This window comes from Zonotrichia leucophrys, chromosome 7 (genome assembly GCF_028769735.1).
Source record: "Zonotrichia leucophrys gambelii isolate GWCS_2022_RI chromosome 7, RI_Zleu_2.0, whole genome shotgun sequence".
Taxonomy (NCBI): domain Eukaryota; kingdom Metazoa; phylum Chordata; class Aves; order Passeriformes; family Passerellidae; genus Zonotrichia; species Zonotrichia leucophrys.
Genome location: NC_088177.1, coordinates 31,517,471 through 31,540,134, shown reverse-complemented (window position 1 = coordinate 31,540,134; position 22,664 = coordinate 31,517,471). Strand labels below are relative to the sequence as shown.

General features: G+C 45.7%; 1 protein-coding gene across 7 annotated transcripts in view; it reads right to left on the bottom strand.

The window, feature by feature from the left end:
* BIN1 (bridging integrator 1) overlaps positions 1–22,664 on the bottom strand; it is an 88,226-nt gene that overhangs the window by 16,246 nt on the left and 49,316 nt on the right. For 4 of the 7 annotated variants that reach the window (XM_064718837.1, XM_064718840.1, XM_064718838.1 and 1 more), the window contains exons 7-12: positions 21,215–21,307; positions 16,178–16,263; positions 14,694–14,769; positions 12,612–12,694; positions 5,053–5,203; positions 837–965 (exon numbers count right to left, since the gene is read on the bottom strand). In XM_064718837.1, the coding sequence (XP_064574907.1) occupies positions 837–965; positions 5,053–5,203; positions 12,612–12,694; positions 14,694–14,769; positions 16,178–16,263; positions 21,215–21,307 (618 nt within the window). The remainder of the gene's footprint in view (positions 1–836; positions 966–5,052; positions 5,204–12,611; positions 12,695–14,693; positions 14,770–16,177; positions 16,264–21,214; positions 21,308–22,664) is intronic. The other 3 variants (XM_064718839.1, XM_064718842.1, XM_064718844.1) reach the window with 1 other exon arrangement.

Sequence of the window (22,664 nt, the reverse complement as noted above, 5' to 3'; positions counted from 1 at the left end):
TACATATGTGTATATATATATATTTAAATAAAGTAGATGTAGGTATCTCATGATACAGCCAGAAATCTGGTCAGGCTCCTATGTACATATGGACTGCCATTCTCCTAGATCCAACAGAGAACTTTCTACCTGGATAGCCTCTCTGGTAGTGACATAAATCAAAAGGCATATGAAAACATAAAAACATATAATCTGTAAACTTTTTCCTTTTTCAGGGCTTCAGAAGGTGCCACTTGACAATACTGACAGACTGTGTCAGCAGACTTAACTACAGGCACAGTCCTGCCCATCTAACTACACCAACTATTCTTGGCAAAGAGAACTTTGGCAATTCCTTGTGGCCTTTCCTGGGCTTTAAACCACAAAGCACATGAGTGAAGACACAGAGAGCACAAAACTGTCTTCTCCAAGAACTGGCAGAGATGCCAAGGTCAGCAGTTAGGGACTTACATGAGCAGGGAAAAAAAATGTTTCATCCACACAGGATCAGTGGCTTTGGAGAAAGCATAGCACACCACAGGATATGAAGGGAGTCATAATCCATGTGCACTGCTGCTGAATAAATGCAGCAATTACTTTCTGGTATCTTGACCAAGTGCATTTCTCCTGTTTCGTCTATGAATGAAAGGTCTCAAAGGACAACCTGTTACTGCCTTTCAAGTACTCTCCCCTTTAAGTCAGCTCCTAGGTAATCCTTTGCCTTCTGAGGTCCAATGCTGAGCTTGCTTTCCTCTTTCACCTGACCAGGTTTCATGGCTTGACACCTCCAAAAAGAAAAATGGTCTGAAGGAAGAGTTCAGAGGCAGAGAAAAATCAGGCAGGGCATAGCAGCTAACCTGCGAAGGGGTTGTCACACTTATCTCGGGGACAAAATTGTCATCAAACAGACTGATGATGTTCTCCTGCTTGATCTCCTTGGAGGGGGTGACTTTTGGAGGCGGAGGCACCGGAGGCCCTTTCCTCAACTGCATGCAAGAGAGCACACGGCCACAGCACAGACGGCGACACCCAAAAAAACCAAAGACAGGAACCAGGTTAGTCACAAAAACTCAAGGTGAGGGAAATCACAACCACTGGCACAGAGCAGTGTCCAATCAACTCCATCTGAAGAGAGAGGGGAAGGGCTGAAGGGCTGAACTGAAACAAAACAAAAATCAATAACCACACGCCTCCAGAGAAGGTTTGGCATCATTAGTTACACTTCAGCCGCGGGCAAGTTTCCCTCTGCAGAGGAGAAGCGTAACACAATTAATATGCATTGACAGGACATGCATACATAATTAAACATGTGCAACCTTCAAAAGAACCACTGGGAAGGGAGCAGATCAATTACTGAGAACATGATCCAACAGAACAGGCCAGCACTGCCTCCCTTTGCCATACTTACCATACCTAAGGGAATGAGAGAAGAGACTCCATTTGTCCTACAATGGGCAGATGGCATTGACAGGACAGACGGATCTGCCCAGTTCAGGACAGTTCTGGCTCCCTGGTGCACTGATTTTAAGTGTGCTGTAAGAAAGGTCTGCAGGAGCTCTTGAAGGCATCTCAGCTTTAGGCAAGAACAACTCAAAGTCCTGAAAAGCCGTGACTGCTGCGAGCCCAACTCTGCTCTCAGTTTCACCAGTGAGCATCGACAGCAACGAAGTCACATCTCCTAAATGGAGATCCCAGTGAATACATAAAACCACCTCACTCTGTAATTCTAACCCATTCTATTACCACTCATCATGCTAAATATTCACCCTGACACTGCATCCACAACCCCATGGAAGTAGTGGTATATCCTGCCTAGATCAGCCCATCCACATAACTTTTCATATTTTGCTGTGCACAAGGCTTAATGATCATTTCTAGATCAAATCAGACTTTGAGGAGCTGCTGCTGTGTTGGAATAAATCAGCCATACAAGTTCCAAGCAATGCTTAGTAATGACAGTACCTTCTATTTACAATTATATTTTCCAGCTACTTGATCTTCTTACTGCAAAGCAGCAAGACCCAGAGACCTGACAATGTGCACCCAGTGCATCTGTGTCAAGCCTAGATCTGAAATCCAGAAATCCATTACTCCTAGGCCTGTGTTCACACTTCTCCAGCACATAACTGAGTTCTACACAGCCTTTATTCAGATTTCTAAGGACATGCCCAGTTTTCTACTGGATTAACCTACTTGAGAGAGAGTGATTGCATAGGAAAACACATCTTTTCCCCCCTGAATAGCTAGCTAGGGGAAATAATGGAAGCAAGTGAGTTCACTTCCAGCTTTTTGTTTGCAGAAGGTGGTGTGTCCATATTCCCTGAGAACAATTCCTTCCTGAAAACCCCCTGCCTTCCAGTTGTAAGATGGGACCAGAAGTTTCAGGGAGATGCTCTTCTCAGAACAGATCCACCCTCTGCAGAAATGGAAGGCTCCAATTACTAACTCTCAAGTCAAAAATATCACAACTCTTCTTCTATTTATTCCTCTGATATGGATAGTCAGTCTCCTTCATTCCAACGCAATAGTATTTTGGAAATCACCAGTCCCACACCATTCCAGCATTACTTCCAAAAGCAGTCTAAAACCACATTTCAAAGACAAGATGATTGCATACTGATGTTGGGTTATACCCATAAATTCATCATGCACTAAGAACTTTGTTGCCTAGAATAGAACAAATCCTCTAAAATCCTTCTGCTGACTTCGACCTCACAGAGATTTATCTGCCCAAATTCTGCACAGTTGCACTGATTTCAAAAGTCTCATTACAGAGTTTCAGTGGTGTAACTGAGAGCAGAAGTGTGACCTTTTAAGTTTCACAGATCCCCTCAAGTCTTGTTTCATCATCAAATTATTCTGCCAAGAGCTGAGAGCATTCACTTCTTCCAAAAGACAGAAATAAACTGTTTTTAAAAATTAAATGACAGTAAAAGAGTTTGAGGTTGCTTTGGGTTGTGCAGGGAACAGTGCAAAATTTAGTTAGCATTTATTTGATCACTCCTGATCTTGTCTTTCTCTCCACAGTCTTTGCTCACACTCTGCATTGGTATTTCAGACGCAAAGAGGCCAGGGAATTGTTCTTGCTCTTTGCTTTGTTCTCCATCCTCCCAAAGAAGGTGAGGCCTCTCAGCCTCCCTTGGAGGACCAACAGAGAACAAATCACTTACCCAGAGGTCAAAAGTAATGACACCTGTGAAGATTTCAGTGTTAAAGTTGGGCACTTTGCTGTTGAGAGAGCAGACACTTGTGCTCCCAGCTGCCTGGCAAGCTCCACACACTTGGTTTCTAGAATTTACCCACACAGACACCAGGCTCAGCTCTGAGTGTGAAACTCCAGCCTTTGCCTTCCCTGCCTCTGGAGCTCCATCTCACAGCAGCTGCTGAGAATACGGAGTGGAGCTCTTCTCTTCCTGATGCCTGGGGGATGAATTAAACGCAGAATGGGAAAGAGCTGCCGGGCGGTGGCAGCATTGGCTGCAAATGTCATTTCAGTGCTGCCTGTGGCCCATCCCAGCCAGGGCTGTGCTGGCATATCCTGCTTGCTCCTCAAGGGCTGCCTCCGGCCCCATTCCTGTGGGCAGGCAGGCAGCAAGTGAAGGAGAAAGCACTTGCAGGCTGGCAAAAACAAGGGTTGTGTGTGCTATTTAAAGGAAAGGGAAGAAAACAAACTCAGCAAGATGAGTCCCCAGTCAGGGTGAGTGAAGTCTGTTGTAAATAGCTTAATAAATCTCTATATGACTTCTTGTTCCAAATTTTAGTCAAGTTCTGGAAATCTCTGGGGGAATAGTAAAAAAAAAAAGAAACCTGCAACAGAAGGGCAATTTTGAATATCCTATCTTCTCTCCCCCATACACACAGCTGACTCCAAAGGTCCTAACCAGGTTGGTGGTCAGGCTCTGCACTGCTGAGCTTTTCAGAGACCCTAGAGAAGTCCTGAAAAGACACTGCCAGGCATCCACACATCTCACAGGGCTGGAAAAGAAATTTTGCCACATGTCCTCTTCCTGTCCCTCAATAATCCTAAAAATCAAATATGCAGTAGAGAGAACAATATAGCGAGAGGCTATCTAGAAACAGGAATAAAAACTACCCCACAGGCGCTTGGATTTGGAATCACACTGCTATGCATGGGAACACCAAGGAAGTTCTGGGTTGCACCCACCTCTTCTCAGAGGCAGTGGGTTTTCTTACCAGTTTGGCCAGAACCCCTCTGACCTTTAATTCTTCCTGGAAGATTTCTCCCAATGTCCTACTTACTGAGACACAAGGATTGGAACCCAATGTAAATTTGGCCTCGTTACTACTTTTTCCCCACTCAGCAACAGAGGGACAAGAGGATGGAGTAAATGTTTTATCTTTCCAAAGTAAAACACATAGATGATATGCTGAGCAGCTGTATCTAATGTTTTGAACATGCTGCTGGATATTTCCTATGTAAGGAAAGGCCTAATGAAGGCCATATGGAAGGTATCACACTCATACAATGGACTATCTTCTTCCTGGAACCCACCTAATTTCTTCCTAGCATAAAAATATAATCCTTTTTTTTTAGCATAATATATTTTTGTAGCATATATATATTATGTATATATACAATATATACATAATATTGTATCTTGATAGTAAAGTGAAACATCATCCAATGTACAGATGGTCTCCTTATAGTATTAAGCTTTTTTATTTTAACCTTTCTCAGCTTGAGAAGTTCTTAAAAATAAACTGGACCACTGAATCTCACTGGTTAATTCAAATGTAAAGAACAAACCTCCTCATCCAGCTACAACTCCATCCATCCCTGGATCTTCTTGGCCATCCTATCAGACAGCAAAAGTGTTACTGGCCTTCCCCCTGTGAAACCATTCAAAGACAGTTCTTATAATAGAAAGATGGCAAATAAGCAACTTGCATTCTCAGGAACTTTCTCAGGAACCAGTGGAAGAAAACAACCATCATGTGATATTCTGTGTGCTCAGTAGCAGGATGAGGCCTAAAAAAACAACTGATGGAGGTCTTTGACTCACAGAGCTTGTGCCATCAGCAGAGACAAGGTCAATGCCATGGGGACACTACCTGAGACGGTGACTTTGGGATGCTTGCCCCAGGTGCTTCCAAAGTGGACGGCTCCAGCTCATGGTTGGCAGTCTTGGTCTCAGGGCTGGTGATGGGAGATCCATCTGGTGGAGGCGAGGGGCTTTTATTTGCTTTCGCTGGGGTGCTGTCACTGAAGGAAGTGGAGAGAGAAAGGAGGAGACAGGGGGAGAGAGAGGGGAAGAAAAAGAGAGAGAAGTCTGAGCCAGGCCTAGGAGGAGCTGTGCTAACCAGCACAGATCAGTGGCCTCCATTATCTCTTTGCTTCACTGCCCAGATACGCAATGAAGACATTTGGAGCTCCTGAGAAGCATCTCTGCTGAGTCACTCGCAGTCCAACACACTGCAGCAGCACCACTTTGCAGCAGGCTACTCACTAAAAGCCTACAGAACTTACATACTTGCCTCAAACACAGAAAAACAAAAACAAAACAACCAGGCATCCTTCATTTTGCTAGATTTTCATACAAGTGCCTGACATTAAATTATAGTCTTTAATATTGGGGAAGCAGATGGGGAAAGGAGTTCAGTGCTGCTCATTTAGTTTTAAATGCCACAGATTGGAATTTTTCTGTGTGGCTGTCTATGGACCTCTGCATGGGTTATGACTAATAGATTCACAACACCTGAACTAAGGCTGCAATCACAGAATGTCTTATTCCTTGATGTGGTATGAACTGACTAAGCTAGTAGAGAGGCAAAGTAGCCAGAGGTTTCACAGATCACTCCAGGAACAGTGAGGTTCTGGCTACTAATAGAGATTTCTCTATTATGAAAGGTCTCCCTAGTTGATCTCTATTTTAAAACTGTCTCTGACACACAGTCAAGAGGGATTCTTCAGGAAATTAAGATGCAAGAAGCATATGCCAGTGGCATTTGTTGGTTCACAGCTTGGACAGATTTGGGCAGATTTTTCAAAGGCATGGCAAGAGGCACATGCTTTTCCCTACAGGCGTGCCCTGGCTGGGTGTCAAGTCTCTGCGTCAAAACACAGAGTCATGAGACATTTAGCAAAAAGTTGGTTACCAGAGAATTTCAGCAGGGAAAATTCACTGCTGGAGAATATTTTAGCAGAAGTGATTACAGTTTGGCAAAACCATACACAGATGAAAATATAATATCATAGCATATTGCAAAAGGGCTGTGCAACCTCATCTACAGGGAGTGATATTTGACTCCAGTAAAAGTCACAGTTCCTGTGAAATTCAGGGCCTTGAGAGAAGCTGAAAGAAACAGACCCTTTCCTACAACTTGAGACACTAAATCCTGGCATAGAGCCAGCACTAAAGCAAGGCAGATCTGATTCTGCAGGGAGATGAAGTAATTTATTACCTTGCTCTGTCCCAAGAGAGCCCAGAGCCTCAGACATGTACATCCACTCACACTTGGATGCCTGAGTTGTGGTGGTCACTGGCCAACATGCACGATGGCCTCATTCCTAAACATTGGTTTGCAAGTGGGGGATAGCAAGAGGAAGAAGGGATAGCAAGGCATTTCAACAAACCTCCTCTCACAAGCAAGCATCTCACCCTGCTCAGCATTCCAGCTTTCAAGCTCCCCATCCCATTCCCTCTTCATTCACTTTGCCCTCACCCATTCCCCCAACTTTCTCCCCCCATATCCACACCCCACACACACATTTCCCCACAAAGCACTTTTTCTCAGGTTCACATGCAGGTTGGACACTTCTGATGACACTGATGCCAAGAGCACACCAACATGATGCAACAAACCCGAGGACATTCTCTGCCAGCAGCTCTCAACCAGGGGCACACACACCACAGGAGAAAGAGGGACATGAAGAAGGAAAAGGGAGGAGGAGAGACTAAAGAACATGGATGCCAACCCCTGCAACAGTTAAGTCTGACTGAACAGCATCGTTCCTCAGAAGTTCCCAGAAATCACTTCAGTACCTGGGGTCTGTAAAGAATTCTGAAAAAGTCTACAAAGTTGTGCTACAGATTAAAAGTAGTAATGGTTGGATGGTGGAGGTAAAGTCCTGATGTAAACAGGAGTCACCAGGAAACATCAAAGAACATCCTCTAATGCTAGATTTGAGGGGGGGGGAAAGTACATGTTACCTCCCTTGGAGTTAAAAGCACTTTGGAGAAAATGGGGGACACAGTGATATACATCTAGAGTGCCAGGACTTCCCAAATGCCCCAACTGCACTGGGAATACTGGGACTACTGGCTATCAGCTGAACTACCAAGACAAGGGTAGACTTTTCCTTCTAGGGACTTGAAAAGGCCAGTTCTCCCAGTGAGAAAGGAGTTCATGCTTATTTTCTAAAGGCTGTGGAACAGTTTTGGAGTGACTTATTTCCAGTGCCTGGCAGTGACTTAATTTGGAGATATATTGGTAAAAGGCTCCCATGTGAGTCAGCCCCTGTAGGATGAGGGGAAGAATTGGGCTGTGAGGGCCCAACACTAAAGCCTTCATTAAGTCACTACTATTTACAGCTTGTTTGATGTGTTGGCCAGCCCCCCTAGGAAAATGCCAGTGCTAATTTTGGCTGAGCCTTTTCCAGCCCCCTGAGCGGCACCTTCATTCCTGCACTTGTTGCTTTGTAACTTTGCTGAATTTAGCCAGTGCAACCAGCATCAAGTGAGATGGTCACCAAGATCCTCCGTCCTTCACACGTCCCCAGGGAGCACACACTGCCCACACAGAGCAAAATCTTGTCTCCAGCTAACTGTTTGTTCCAGGAAACACAGGAAAAAGCCAGAGTAGAGTGCAGAGACTCTACCTACTGACCAAACATGAGCACCACAGTAAAAGCAAGCCAAAACCACAAGGTCACTGCTCTTTTTCCTTCCCATGAGCAAATGGGAAGTGATGCCAATTCCAGGAATATCAGGCAATGAAAGGAAAGGGGTGTCAACTTTCTTCTGCAAACAGAGCTGGGTCTAATACAGCTGAAGACAAAGTCAAAATCCCCCAGCCTCTTTTTATGCTGCTGAGCTCCCAGACACTCCAAGGTGCTGCCTCATTTGTTCTGGAAGGGCAGTAACATCTGCAGACGAGTTTCCCTTGCACTTGTAACAATCCTACATCAGAAGATAAAACCAGTTTTCCAATATGGTAAAAACAGATCAGTCACATCCTGCCAAGTTCTCAAGTTAAAAAAGAAAAAAAGGTTGGCATCTCAGTTAAGGCTCACACTGGGCCTTTTAGCCAAAGGTAATTAAATTTTTACCTCTAGAGAATACTGGAGAATTATTTGGAAATAAAAAAAAAAAAATTAAAGGAGTGGGTGGGAGAAAGAAGGAAAAAAGAACCTACATACCTAAACATATGGTGGCACAAATGTACATTCTTGCTGCAGATCAAATACTGAGTTCCAGATCCTCCTTCTCTGCACTAGGGATTGCACATTTCTCTGTGACTCCAGCAGCTGCTCTGACAGCACAAACCCCCAGCAGAGCCCAGGTCAGGCACCTTTATGGCCAGGCCAGGTCAGTTGGACTTTACCGGGGGAGAGCAGGAGCCCATGGTGAGCAGAATTCATCAGGGGGGATTTACTGCTCTCCTTCTGTTGCATAATCCATCCACTCTCAGGGACTGGAAATATCAGACCTCCTGCCTGGTACAGATACAACACCAGTCCAACCAAGACCAGAGACAGACATCCAGAGAAGTACTCCAGTAAATCCTCCTTTTCCTACAGTAGAAAACCCCAGAATAGTAACAACACAATCTATTGCCTTATTACTTGCATTTGAAGATCTAAATATCTATGCTTGCCCATCAGCTTCCTTGTGAAATTACCACTCTTCACTCTCCAACTTCCCACTTTACAAAATATGCACAGCAGACGCAAAGAGAAAGGCTGCATTACTTGCCCTAGTCAGTGGGAAACCAGATCAGGAAAAACAAGGATCTCAATCCAGCAGCACTTTCTTTTATTGCTGGCAGGACACCATCTTGGCAATTATAATTTTTTTTCTCCCAGTAAGGATCCCATGGAGGAAGTACCAACACAAAAAGTAATAAAAACAAAAATCAGAGGAATTTTCCATGTCATTATGCAGCAGCTCCCACTTTGCTCCAGAGCATGTTCTTGTCAGAGTCCTTGACCTATGGTAACTCCAGGCATTGTAGCAATCCAGAAAATCAATGCCATCACTGTTTTAAAGGCAAGATGCAGACATTAGCCTTTATACAAGCCAAGGGTCTTCCTATTTCTCCAGTCCTGCACAAAATCTTACATGGATGGAGCAAGACAGTGAGGATCCTCAAGAACAGAGCAAGCAAGGAGCAAAGCTGGAAGTATCCTTCTCCCACCTCATCTTTCTCCCAATTGCAACAGGTAGATAGGATAGGACTTCTGAGTGTGAAAGACCTGCCTACTGGTTCTCCTTGGCTAGGCAGGGGATGAGAATGCAGCATTTCAGACCTGCTCAAAAGGACAAGCCCACTAGGTAAAACTAGAAGCTGTTAAAACACCAAAATCAATTATACTTCCCATGGAAAACCCAGCACTGCATTTTCCATCACACAAAAACAACTGGACAGACAATGCCTGAGTTTTCACACTGCCTTCTTAGATAGGAAAAGAAGCAAGGATTCAAACCAGGCATACAAGCAAGTTAATGGGATTATCCAGACACAGAAAGATCTCAGCAGGACCCAGCAGGCCACAAACACATCTTATCATGCACAGGACCCCTCTCCCACCACAGGGTTAACGCGTGCCAGGCTGTTAGAGTCCAGCAACAGCCTCTCCAGTTTTAGGAGCTCAATGAAACACGTATCGAAATGCTGCTCTCCATACCGGTACCTGCTCATCTTTTTCCTCAGCCTGGCGAACAGTTTAGTTTTCTTTCTGTTGAGGATGGCACGCAAATCATTTCAGTTACAGGATGGCACAGTCAAACCAGGGAGGAAAAGTTAAGCTTCCAAGTACCCATTTAGCTGGTGCCACAAAACTCGCTGTAATTAAGATGACAGGATCCCCTCTCTCTCTCACACACACACAGACACACTTCCCTTCATTACTAGAAAGCTATGGCCTGGTCTAGAGAAAGCAGAAGAAGGTTCTTTATGCCTGTCAAAGATATGCATATATATCTATCCATATAAGCAAACTAAAACTTTCCATGCACTTTGGAATATGGGGCCAGGGTGCAAATGGAGAAGAAGAAAAAGGAAACTGTACAGACCACCAGAATACCGTAAATGTCCCTTCAGAGCTCCTCACTGTCTCCTGTGAATATTGCTGCAAAAGAAATAAGCTCCCCATTGTTCTTTTCTTATGTAGTCTGTGCAGTCTGATACATGGAACCTACTCAGCAGCTTTCCTGCCATGTCTTTTTCCAGTTTGCCCAATCACACCAGGATAATCCCACAGATCTCCGGGGTCTCTGAGCCTCTGAGCCCTGAACATTCCTACCTCTTTCAGAAGCAAATCCCAAACATAGGTCTGAGGTTCCCAGAAATACACCAGCTGTTCTGTGCTACTGTGCTACACTGCCAGCTCCAGACTCATCAGCCACAGCAGTATTTGTGTAGGGCCTTACATGAATGCCACAATGATGTGCACAGATAACTGCCTCTCTTCTCACACCTCCTCATTCATTTCCTGCCATTGTATCCATCTCCAGTCCCCTTCTCAGTAGAAAAGGGTTAGGGAAGCATCTGCTCCTACTGCAGACCAGAATAAGCTGTCAGATGAGTGAGGGCTATTTCCTCCTGCACACTCTCACCCCAACCCTGCCCCACAAGGAGAGGCCAGATGTGCAGCAGACACAGAAGTGCCTCGCAGCAGTTCCTGGTCACTGAAGAGAAGGGAAATCTTTGCTACATCCTCCTACAACACCCTGCTCCAGTGTGCTCAGGAGGAAGAGATTCACTCTGGGGCAGGTCTGGCTCCTCAGCTGAGATGCAGAGAGCAAGTGGTGAAGCAGCAGCTCTCAGACTGCTGCCCACACAAGGACCCTTGTGTGTGCACTCAGCTTTGGGTTTTAGGGCCACGTGGTCTCCTAGCCAGCCAAAGGGCACAGAACTGCAGCTGAGATACCCACTACAGCCCCAGAGCAAGCTAGCAGGCTGGGGGGAGAGGGGGGCAGAAATTGTACAGAGATGAGGCAGAAATTGTAAAAACAGGTGATTTGTTCATTGAAAGCTCTTTAAGGCCAGAAACTTTGCCACAACAGCAAGGAACATCTCTGAGCCAGGTTGCCACTACTGCCTACAATCAGTTCCTCAAGGAATAGAGAACGGAGGAAAAAGAAGCTGGGCAAAGCAATAGTACAGCCTTCATCTGTCCTGTTACCTCATCCTCCTCCAGGGACCCTGGAGGATGCTGCTAACAGAGACAACACAGCCAATGGCAGCAAGAGGATGGGCACCACAACCTCCTCACAAGGTTTCAGTCTGGTTGGGTTGTGATGATCAACAGACACCACATGGTAATTTGGGGGCAAGACATTTTCACAAATAGCATTCCAACTGGCATCACTGAAATCTGCTGTCAGCAATCCAGAATTCAGGGGCCAAAATTCAACTCAAACCTCCTCTTTCTTTAGAGTTGGCAACCACCACACTGGAAGAATTGCTGGGAAAAGACATGTAAGTCATCAATGCATGACTGAAACAGGTTAAACTGGGAGGAGACACAAGGGAGCACTGAGGTCTCAACAGCTGATCTATCCCTTCTAAACCAATGCACTCAGACCACAGCTTGCCCTTACTTCATGCTGACTTCACCACCTCCCTCCATCAACACAGCAGTCGAGGACCTGGGCTGTGCTGCTGCTCACCCAGCACGTGGGATTAGCAGCAGCTGGAAGCCAGAGCCCAACACTATTTCATCACTCGTGCACTTGGATGGGGGCCAGTCAGCCCAATCCAGAGCCCAACCCCTCCCTCCCTCCTCAGTGCTAGGGAATGTGCAGAGTTGCACTTAAACATGCAGGACAGGACCCAGCTGAGGAAAGAAAACTGAAGCCTAGAGGACACTCACTCCTTGCACACACATGGATTGGAAGTGCTCTGAGTTCAGGAGGCCTCCTATGAGTGATGCTGCAACTACTTCCACAGCACAGGAAGGAGAAACACACTGCAGCTGGGTACACAGGATGGGCATAAGGCTCTGGCAAAATGGTGATTCCAGGTTTGGAGGGCCAAAGAAGAGGTTGGGGAAATGGGCTCTTGGTGCTGAAGCTGCAGGTACATGGCGGGAGCTTTTGAGGGAAAGAACAGGACAGGTGCTGGGCAACTGGGCCCAGAAGGAAGGGCAGCTCAGTAACTGGAATTAGATTTTAAAAGCAGACCTGAGAGTCAGTTGCCTAAATATCAGGACCTAGTGAACGTTCAGGCCTCCAGATGCTATCCTAGAAAGGTAAGAGGTATTGGATTGCACCATGCAGTGCCAAGTGCAACCTTGGGCATGGCTTTAGGAAGTCTCAGGAGGGCACTGGCAGGTGGGCAAATCACTTGCAACTGACAGCTTGGAGGTTTCAACACCCCTGGGCAGGTAGAGAGGTCCCTGTCCCACCATCCCTGCTGAGGGAAAGCCACTACCCACAGTTACTGACCTGGGCTGTGCTTTAACAGGTAAGGCATTGCCTGAGTACTGCTTGTCTAGACCCAGCAGGACATCGTGAAGATTTTGGTTCAACTGCAAAATACAAAAACAAAAGACAGAAAAATAATGAGAAAGGAGCTCAGATGCCAGAGAAGAGCCTGGGCTGGGCTGCACAGACTGACCAAACACAAGCTTGTGGCAGCGCAGTTCCTCAGCTATCCCAAGAGAGGACAACATTAAATCTGTTTCCACTTCTCTGTGGGCTGTGCAGTGCTACAGCACTTGAGCTGTCAAAGAGCTGCGGGCATTTCTGGGAATGCTCTGTCTTCCTTAGAGATCATCCTCCTTGCTTCCCTATCACCTGGGCCCACCAGTGTGCTGCCAGGCACCACTGCAGAAGCAGGTGGAGTGTTTACCTAAGATCTGTGTGCTACAGCTAGAGCTTCACTCAGGATTTGTAGCCAAAAGTAGCCAAAAGCTGTTTCTCAGGCCTGGGACATGGCCATTTCCATGAACAACCTTCAACTTCACCAGCTGCCTGGGCCATCTAAGCCTGGGCAAAACCTGGATGTCTTTGCAGAAATGCACTATTAGGGGTTAAACTCTCCCTGGCACTGAAGGCTGCAGCAGTCACTCCAGACACTTCTATCCTGGAACAGCCAATCTATGAACAAGACAAGATGTTGGATTTATCACTGGCAGGAGGAGGGATCCCATGAAATCAAGGTTGGAGGCAGTGTGCAGGCAACACCAGCAATTAATTGGAAGCTGTAGCAGTAATAAGAAACAGATGGTTCTTATGGAACCAAAGCAAAAGCCCTGCCCTCATACAAAATTCCTCAAGAAAGAAAATATCCTGACTAGAAAAATCATACAAGAGAATTCCTATCTAACAAGCATCTTTCCCATGTTTTGTTGAATGTGAGCTAGCAGCAACAAACCAGTAATTCTAACAATCCTCCCTATTCTTAACACTTAGTTCATCCCTCAGTGGAGAAGAGCAGGCTATTAACTGGAAAAGACCCCATAAAATGTCAGCAGGGTTCAAAATTGATGTGTTACACCAAGGCAGAGGGCCCCTGACTGCTGGGAATTGAAGGACTATAATGTTTCCTGTTGCTTAGTGGCTGTTTTGTTGTCAAGATGACATTAGGGAGCACAGGGAATATAAGGGTTTTCCAGCTGGGCTCTCACTCCTGCCTCAAGATTAGTGCAACATTTACATTTCCAAGCAGCATGCAGACCTAAGGAATTCAGGATTTCTCTAGCTCTTCACTGAAAGAACAAGAACATATCTGTAAATGACACTGGCAATGGGGGACTTTGCCACAGACTGGTCCTGGGGTCTCCTGTTGGTGCTGCCACAAAGCACTAGGATCTTGCCAGCCCTGCTTTCTGTTGTGATTCCCAACTCAAGGCACACTGGGAGCCCACACAAGGCCCACACCAAGTACTTAAATGCCTTTTTTTGGGTCACAGGGCAGGAAAGAAGCCAAAGCAGAGGGGTACTGTGGGGGAGAGCCTTTTTGAGGGACTGGAGTGAGGCATGTCTCAGTCTTCAGTCGACTTCAGACTCCCTGCTGGTTTTAACCCCACACCTGGGTACAGTGAGGGTACACAGCAACTGGGTGCAGGCAGCAGAGGGGGTTGAAAACATACCAGGCTTAGCCTGGCCAGGTCACAGGTTACAGATCCACAAAGCAGATGAACTAAAAATGGCAGCAAGAGCAGGTCAAAGAGTGGCTTCCCTTTCCTCCGTGGATCTGGAAATGAGTGCTGTCAAGTGACAAACTCCCCACTGCTGCCCATAGCCCTGTGGTCTCTTCCCTGTGCTCCATCCCTTTACATTACTGTGTCAGACTGCCTTTGTCCCACATGGCTCAGAAAAATACTAAGAGTTTTTATTATGCTCCAACATAGGGCCATTTTCTCCAGCTGTGTTTTAGGGGGTTTGAGGTTTTGGGGGTTTCTTGCTTGGTTTGTTTTTTCTTTCTTTGGTTTTGTTTGAGTTTGTTTGCTGGATCTTGGGTTTTGTTTTTCTTTCATTAACAGTGAAGAGACAGTAAGTAGGATAAGCTGTTGGTTGCCTTACCTTGCTCATTTCTTTATGGAAGTTCTCCTCTAGGCCAGCTATACTCTGGAATGTGTTGACATAGAAACCAACACGACTGCCAAATGAAAAGCAAGACAGAAGACCTTAATGGACACAGTGCTCTCAAAATCTTTCAATCCTGCCATTTCTGCTACCTCCCACCCACCATTCCCACGCAAACTCAACTCAGATATGGTACGCGTGAGAAGATAGAGTGGCAAGGAAATGGAACCATGGAGCAAAGGCCAGGCACAGGACAAACATGTCCAGAGGGAAGAAGAGACTGAGTAGGACAGGATCTGAATTTATGCTGACTGAAGGGAGAGGGAGGTATAGGGTGGGCAGGAAAAAAATAAAAAACACAAAAGAAGGTTAAAAAAAAATAAAGCACCAGCAGTAGGCTGTGATGCAGACAGTGCTGCGAGAATTAGCAGGGGACAGATATTAATTCATCCAGAAGTCCCTTAGCACCAGGGAATCAAAAACAGCATGAACTGTTTGCTTCAGGGGCAGAAAGAGTAAGAAAGCAAAGGAGAGCACAGAGAGCAACAGGGAAGCAGAAGGATCAGCTGGGAAGCAGGAGCATATGAAAAACCTGTGGGGCCTTAAAATGCCAGCAGCTGCCTGTCACCAGCCTGCCAGCTGCCAACAGAGAGTGCTCCATCAGCACCCAGCCTAAGGAGCAATAGCAGGAGGGACAGGAGAGGCTGTCCCAGGCCAGCAGCATTGGGGCTCTGCACAGGGAACCCCCAGATGCCTCTGTCCCTCCCAGCTCCTTCCCCAGCCAGGCCTGCAGGCTGCTGTGAGCACAAGTCCTGGCTCAGGCTGGTGGAAAGGGGAGTGAAGGCACACATCACCACTCTGCTTTCCCACCCTGCTGCTGCCCACTTTCTCAATCCTCACAGAGCAGCACTGTCAGCCTGGATATGACCATTGCATTTAAAAATAAGAAGCTGGGACACTGCTAGGAAGATTTTGCCAGATTCCCACTGTGTCATCCCCATAAATCAGCCTCTGCTGCCCTGCAGTTCATCCCCCAGGCTAAATGTTGGTCTTTGCTTCACCTCTCTTTTCATCACCACAATCTCTGGTATGGCAAGCCCATGGTCTCTCAGGTCTTTCTTGAAAGTAGAGCAGAGTTGGTAAGGTGCAATATAAAGACTATTCTGTACAAATCTCTAATAACTCTGTGCAAAACAACAACTAAATAAACTATTTAGGGCAATACAGCAGTAGGGCAAAGAGATTAAGAAAAGCAGAGAAATATAGTTTCTCTTTGTGGTAAAATCATGCTTTTCAGGAAAATCATGAATAAAGCACAAGAGTGAACCTGTGGCTGGGGGGAATCCTAGGACAGACAGAGACAATCCAGAGAAGAAAAAAAAAAGAGCAGATACCCAGTCTAGGCTAAGAGGATTTGTGACCCTAGAGCTTGGATATTCATTTCCTTCCAACCAGGCCTCAGGAAAAGTTCCAGCACTCACCTATTCCATAGTGAAGGCAGTTCCTCCTGCAGATCAACGTTCATCTCTTCAAACACCTTCTGAGCCTTTACCAACTCTTCTTCGGCCTTAGCAACAGAGAAAGGAAATTGTCAGCTCCAGCACAGCCAAGCACCCTGCAGGGCTGGAACAGCTGAGACTCTTTTCACTTCTTTGGGAAACCAGGCAAAATTCTGGCATGAGGTAACCAGCATCCCAAATGAGTCTCCCAGGAACCAGGGCTGCACCACAGGTGACCCTTTAGGTTGAATTTGTTCCTCTCAGGTTCTCTCAATAAATTTCCCTGTTTATACACACAGCAATTCAAACTACCACTAATGTGTTTCAAGTTCTTTAAACTTCCCTGACTTCAAAAACTGAAAGGAGTTGGTCAGGAAGTTCAGCCTCCAGCTCGGATACAGATGAAGGTAACAGGGGCCTCTGTCCCTTGCCAGATCTGAGAAAGAGTTGAAACCCATCCCAAATGGCTTTAGAGAAGAATCCTCCCTCTTGAAGACTCTCTGCTGAGGTCAGGTCATGCCAAAGCCCCATTTCCTTGAGGAAGAGAGGGGGTCTGCACCCTTGGCTGATAGAGCTCTCCCACAAAGCTGACTGGAGAAGCAAGGAAGGGTATGCAAAGCATGAGTTGTGCCAGAGGGAGGCCAGGCTGCAGGGCTTCAGCAGCACATCCTGGTTTCCATGGTCTCACACAAGCGCAATCCCTGGCTGGCTGTCAGCCCCAACTCCAGAAGGGATCTCCTTCTCCCAGATGAGAGTTTAAATTTGATCTGTTCATTGGACCCAGACACTGACAGATCCCAACACTGATGGACAATTCTGTCAGGTTTCAGGAACAAAAAGGATGCTTCAGGTTTCTGTTGCTGACAGCAACAAGCACATGCCCTTTCCTGCATCTGCCCTAGGTCACCTCTTTCTCTTTTCAGTGCCTTGACCTAAAGTTTTCTAATTAAAGTATTTCTATCCTGTAATCTATAGCAGCACAGCATTCTGCCATGCAGTGAGATGTAGAATGGAAAAAAACCCTGCACGACCAAATTTGGAAGGTCAGCACAAGTGCCTTTATTTGTGACAACAGCAGGAATTTCACAACACCACAGGCCTCTGCAAAGAGCCCACAAGCTATGGAAGCTGGATCTCCCTACCAGCCTGCAGTCAGATTCCTACACCTTCTATGAAATCAAATTTTATCTTCTTTGTGTCAGCTTAATTAAAGAAATCCAGCTTACTGCTCCTTAGTGACAGTTATATACAACAACAGGAATGATGGGAGAAAGGGCTTAAAAATATTTGGCAGTTCCAAATCCTGTTCCTCACAGGAATCACTCTCCATTATATAGAGCAGGATCCCTTCACTCTCCATTTCTCTCCTGACTCAAGAGCAAACCACAGGAGCTCCTACTTTCCAGCTAGCTTCACCTGTCACAGGGCTGCTCATTGCTGCCAGAGGCAAGGCTAAGGCTCTGTACTCAAGACCAGGGGGAAAATATTCCCCTGTAAAAAGACACATCTGGGAGGTATTCAGAAATTAAGACCTGGTGAGGAACAGGCAAGGGGAGAAGGGGTCATGGTGCTTCCACCCAGAAACCCCTGTTTCGCTGCTACACTCACTGAAAAACTCAACATTTCAAGAGGGTTTGCACAAAACAAACAAAAAGTCTTTTAAACAGAGACACAATTTATGCTGAATGAGAGACAATTGTCACAAAGACTCATTCTACCTTAGAACACGTTTATGAATGAATGCTACTAATGTAACCATTTTAAAGGGAGTAAAAAAATAAAAAAAACAAGTCCACCCTTTGGCTTTATCTTTTTCTAACTAACTTCCAAACTATACTGGAACCAGAATCAACCCAGGAGATGATATGACATCATTGAATGCTGTTAGTTTTTCAGATGTGGTAAATGTCATTAACATTCTTTCCCTCTCCCATTTACTTGTGTATAAGGTCAAAGAACCCAGAAAGCAAGGTGTGAATATTGTGACATCCCGAGGCAAAGGCAAAGCCAGGAACAGGCAACGTTCACTCTAAAGCAGTTGTAGGAATCAGGGATCCATCCAGCAGGGCCTGTGGCTCAGCTAGTGCTCTCATCCCCAGCTAGAGCATTGAAATAATTCTTCAGTCCTTAGTCGGTCCAGGGCTCTTCTCACCAGTGGGATTTATTTTGCTTGGAAGCTGGAATCCTGGCACTTGATAGCCCTGACTGCTTCCAGCCAGAGCCAAAGCCAGACATCAGCCTGGTCACAAGCCCTTCTAGAGAAAAAATAGGAAACAGGATCTCAGAAAACCTCTCTCTCCTCTCCCTGTCTGAAAGGGGGAAGGTTTGAGCAGGAGATGGACAACAAATACTTTCCTGACCTTCCACCTAGCCAAAGCTCAGAGTGCCAAGCACAACCAGTTCAGTTGTGGCAGGGGACAATTTTTCTACACTTTTTCTGCTACTACCACACATCCCAGCCCTCCTGAGTGTCTGGTTATGTCCAGCCTGGTGCTTCCAGGCAGTCTGGTGACCATTTCACTTCAAAGACTATGTTGTGAACTGTGGTAATTAGGCACTGCTCAGTAAATAGTTTAGATATCCAAGAGGCAGGGATAAGGAAGGGAGCAGGGCCAAGCCCCACCAGTCCCAACCAGACCTGCCTCTCAGAAAGACTCAACTTGCTCACCTTTTCCTGCAGACAGAGATATCGTTCTGTTATCACTGCAGCACCAAGGATGTTGCTTTTTAGTCTGCATTAAACATGTCAGCACAGCTTAGTCAAAAGGCAAGAATGTGCTGTTCTAAGCCATTTTCCTCTTTGTTTCAAAAAGCACAGTCACTGACATTTCTAACTGGGAGTGTGCAACAGCAACTCCCACAGCAGACTTCACAAAAAATCCTCACTGTGGTGTTTTTGTTTTTATCTGCTAAAGGCCTACAGAGCCAGAAATTTGCACATGGGAGGGAAGGACTCTGCTTTACACTAGGAACACCATATCTCACTGACCCCATTTTTGCATGGAGGCTGTAAAAGTATCAGGCAAGAAGAGACAGCAACACAGCTGCTGGTAAAAGGAGACTTTTTTTAGGCTTAACATTATGAAGCTTCTCAATAAATCCAGCGTCATCAGCCCTCCTGGTTTTAACAAGAGGTTAATGAGATTCAGGGCTGTCATTAACACCTTCAGTCTTGAAATCACACAAATGTAAAAATTGAAGCCTTTTCTTCCTACCTACTCATTTTTGTGAAGGCAAGCTGGAAAACCTACAGGCTGAGAATACAATTAATGTTCTTTGTTAAGGAGTTTTTTTTTGTTAGTCTCCAATCAAAAGTAAAATTAAAGAAAAAAGCAAAGAAAAAAACCCCAAATGCTTACACAAATAGAAACAAAAAATTAGGCTTAGCAATAGCATTGCTTAGCAGAGGAATAAAAGGGAGTGCTTTCAAAATATCTGTGGTCACTGAATATATTAATGCCATGTACTGGGAGATGAACGCCCCCGCAGCACGGTGCCTGGAAAGATTACACAGTCCCTTGCATGTGCTGTAGGGCAAAGTGACCCAGAAGAGTGAAATTATGGAGTGACTCTTAGTATCCTAAGATCCATGGGCAATGGATGAGGGGGCACTCATAGGAACTTCCTCTCTGGGCAGTCTGTGCTTGCTGCTATTGTAGCAGTCACCACAGCCAAGTCTGAGAAGAGGAAAAATGTCCAAGAGCTGATAGATTTACTTATTTATTTGTGACTTGAGGAACTTCCCAGACCTGTTTTCTAGTCCTCCAGAAAAACCACCAGTCAAACAGACCAGTCAAGAACCCCAACTGTGCAGGTAGCTCCCAGCTGGGCCAGCAGAGGCAAGCCCCCAGGAAGCTGCCATGTGTCCTTCTCCCTTCAATCTAGAATGAATATATATTTCCTGCCTTTGCTCTGCATCTTAAGCAGGGCTGCTAACAGCTGTTCTTTTTCCAAGCTTTACTGATGTGGTAATGGAGTCTTTTCCCTGATCCAGCATCATAAAGTGACTGTGAAAACCCAGGGGCTTCATAAGGTGAGAGGCGTTTCTAAACTGCAATTCACTCCATGGACAAGGAATGTGAAAACACAGGAGCATTTGAATGAGAAAACATGAGGTCACCAGGAACTTGTGAGCAGGTAACTGGTGCTCTCCCAGTCTGGTAAGGATTTATTATCCCTTGCTCATTGAAAGCATTTTCTTCTCACTGACTGTCTTCTGACAAGTCCCTCTTGTCCCTTAAGGTGTTCCAACTGAAACACTGATCAAGATTTCATCAGAAAGTCACACTTGTATGCAAGAAAGATTGAAGTTTTTCTTCCCTGCAGTTCCTCTGAGCTGCTCATGTCTCTCAAGGTGCTATAACCTAAGTTCTGCTAGATGACACCACCTTGATCTCAGCCTGTTCAAATATGTCACACAGGGTACAAATTGCCCGATCTGGGCCCATCTCCTCTCCTGTGCAGATCGAAATTGTATCTAAAAATGGCTTTTTTAAACCACAACAGCCAGGACAGTGCTCATGTGGGAATATCACAGGAGAACGTTGCAAGCTAACTCAGCAGCCACAGAAATCACAATGTTATTTTTTTGTGGCTTTACTCAATGACACGAATCCATAGGCCAATTTTTCAGCGTTTCCTTTTTCTCTTTTTTTTGAAACAGCAACAATAAAAACTGTGACTGCTTCTCTTAGCGCAAAATGGAAGCGGTAATTGGAGGAACTGTGTAATACATCACCCTCTGCCTCAGAATTATTCCACAGCCTTTCTTCATCCACATTTCATCTCAGGGGGAGAAAACAACAGCTCAGTATTAACACCCTGACTAGAAATCAGTCAGACAGGCACCGACTCATTCACTGGTCAGCAACTTCTACATGCCTACAGTGGCTAAGGAGTGTCAAGGACACACTGATCAGAGAGGACTAGAGTGAACGTTGCCTAGAGATTACTTGCAGGGTACAATCTAGAGCCCAAAATAGCACATGCAGGGTTAGAGCCAGGTAGATCAGCAGTCACCTGATTTCGGAGCAGATTAGTTTGTGCAACGAGGTGAGCTTGTAGCTTCCCTTGACACCACTGAGGCGCAGCTTTCTCAAGCAGCGAAACAGGCTGGGGGAGGGAGCATGTTTGAGTGGGAAAAAAAGAAAAACAAATAAACAGAGAACAAGAGAGACGCAAACATATATCTTTTAGGATAAAAAAATTAAAATCACAACAGAGTGTGTATTTAGAGGCTGGGCCAAACCAGTATCACCAAGGCGAGAGAAAAAAAACAAACATCCCGGGACTGATCAGTTATGAATCCTTTGAAGCATGCCAAGTTTAGCAGTAATTAATGTCCCCATGTGGGCTGGATACTGCAGACCAGCCAGGCAGCTGTAAGAGCAACAGATACAGTTGTTAGTGACCTAGCACACAGACAACCCTACTCCAAGGCATGGCTGTGAAGTTGGAGCTCCTTAAAGAGAGGTCACGATTAATTAATCATCATAATTATTTGCATGCAACAGCTGAAAATCCACAGTGATTTATTTTAATAGCAGGATGTAAGTTTAGCAATAAGTGGCAGGGGTCCTGGGTGGGAAAAGAACATCCATATATTAGAGAAGAATAAAAGAGACCACGTAATGCCAAAAAGTATTAACACTGCTGTTTCTGTTACTATACCATGAAACCTTAATCAAGTCAGTTCCCACTTGTATCCTGTGTCAGAAACTTGATTTCTCTCTCCTAGGGGTCTGTCATCACATTCCAAAGTAACTTACACTGGAACAACCCTGCTTCAAAGGTCACAGGAGCAAAACTCCAGGCACAGAAACAGAGGTGAACTACCTCCAGCAGCTGAGTGCACACGGAGCCCTGGCTGCTGCCCACAGCCCTGCAGAGCTGCGTGACTGCAAATGCCAGATCCCAGGCTGGGCAGTGAGAGCTGCCCCCTTGGGAAGGCCACACACACATAACTCCCATCTTTGGGACTTGCTGCTCCTATCTTTGCAGTGCAATGTGTCACCTATTATCCTGTGCATGAGCTTATGGCCTGAATTCCAGAGGGTGGAAACATCTGATCCAGTGCACACTTTGGCTGATGAGAAGAGTTTGATCAGGTACTGAGAGACCCTTTCACAGGCTAAATAATGAATAGAGCACCAACTCCTAACTCTCAATGTTTCACTCTTCAAACTGCACTTTTCTCCATACCTGTTGTATCACCTTAGCTGAACATTTGGGACAACAGTGACTGCAGCAGTGATAAGGGCAGCTAATCTCTGCTGCAGGGCACCAGGTACCAACCTGAGTAGATCAATTCCTACAAAACAATTTGGCTTAATCTTATATTGCAGCAAAGATCCCACTGGCATGCACCAATAAAATAACATGCCCCAGGGAAATTCTGCTCCTGCCCCAGACACAATGAATTACTGCTTTGAACTGAAGGAATAACCAGTTGGGCCTCATGCCTTGCATA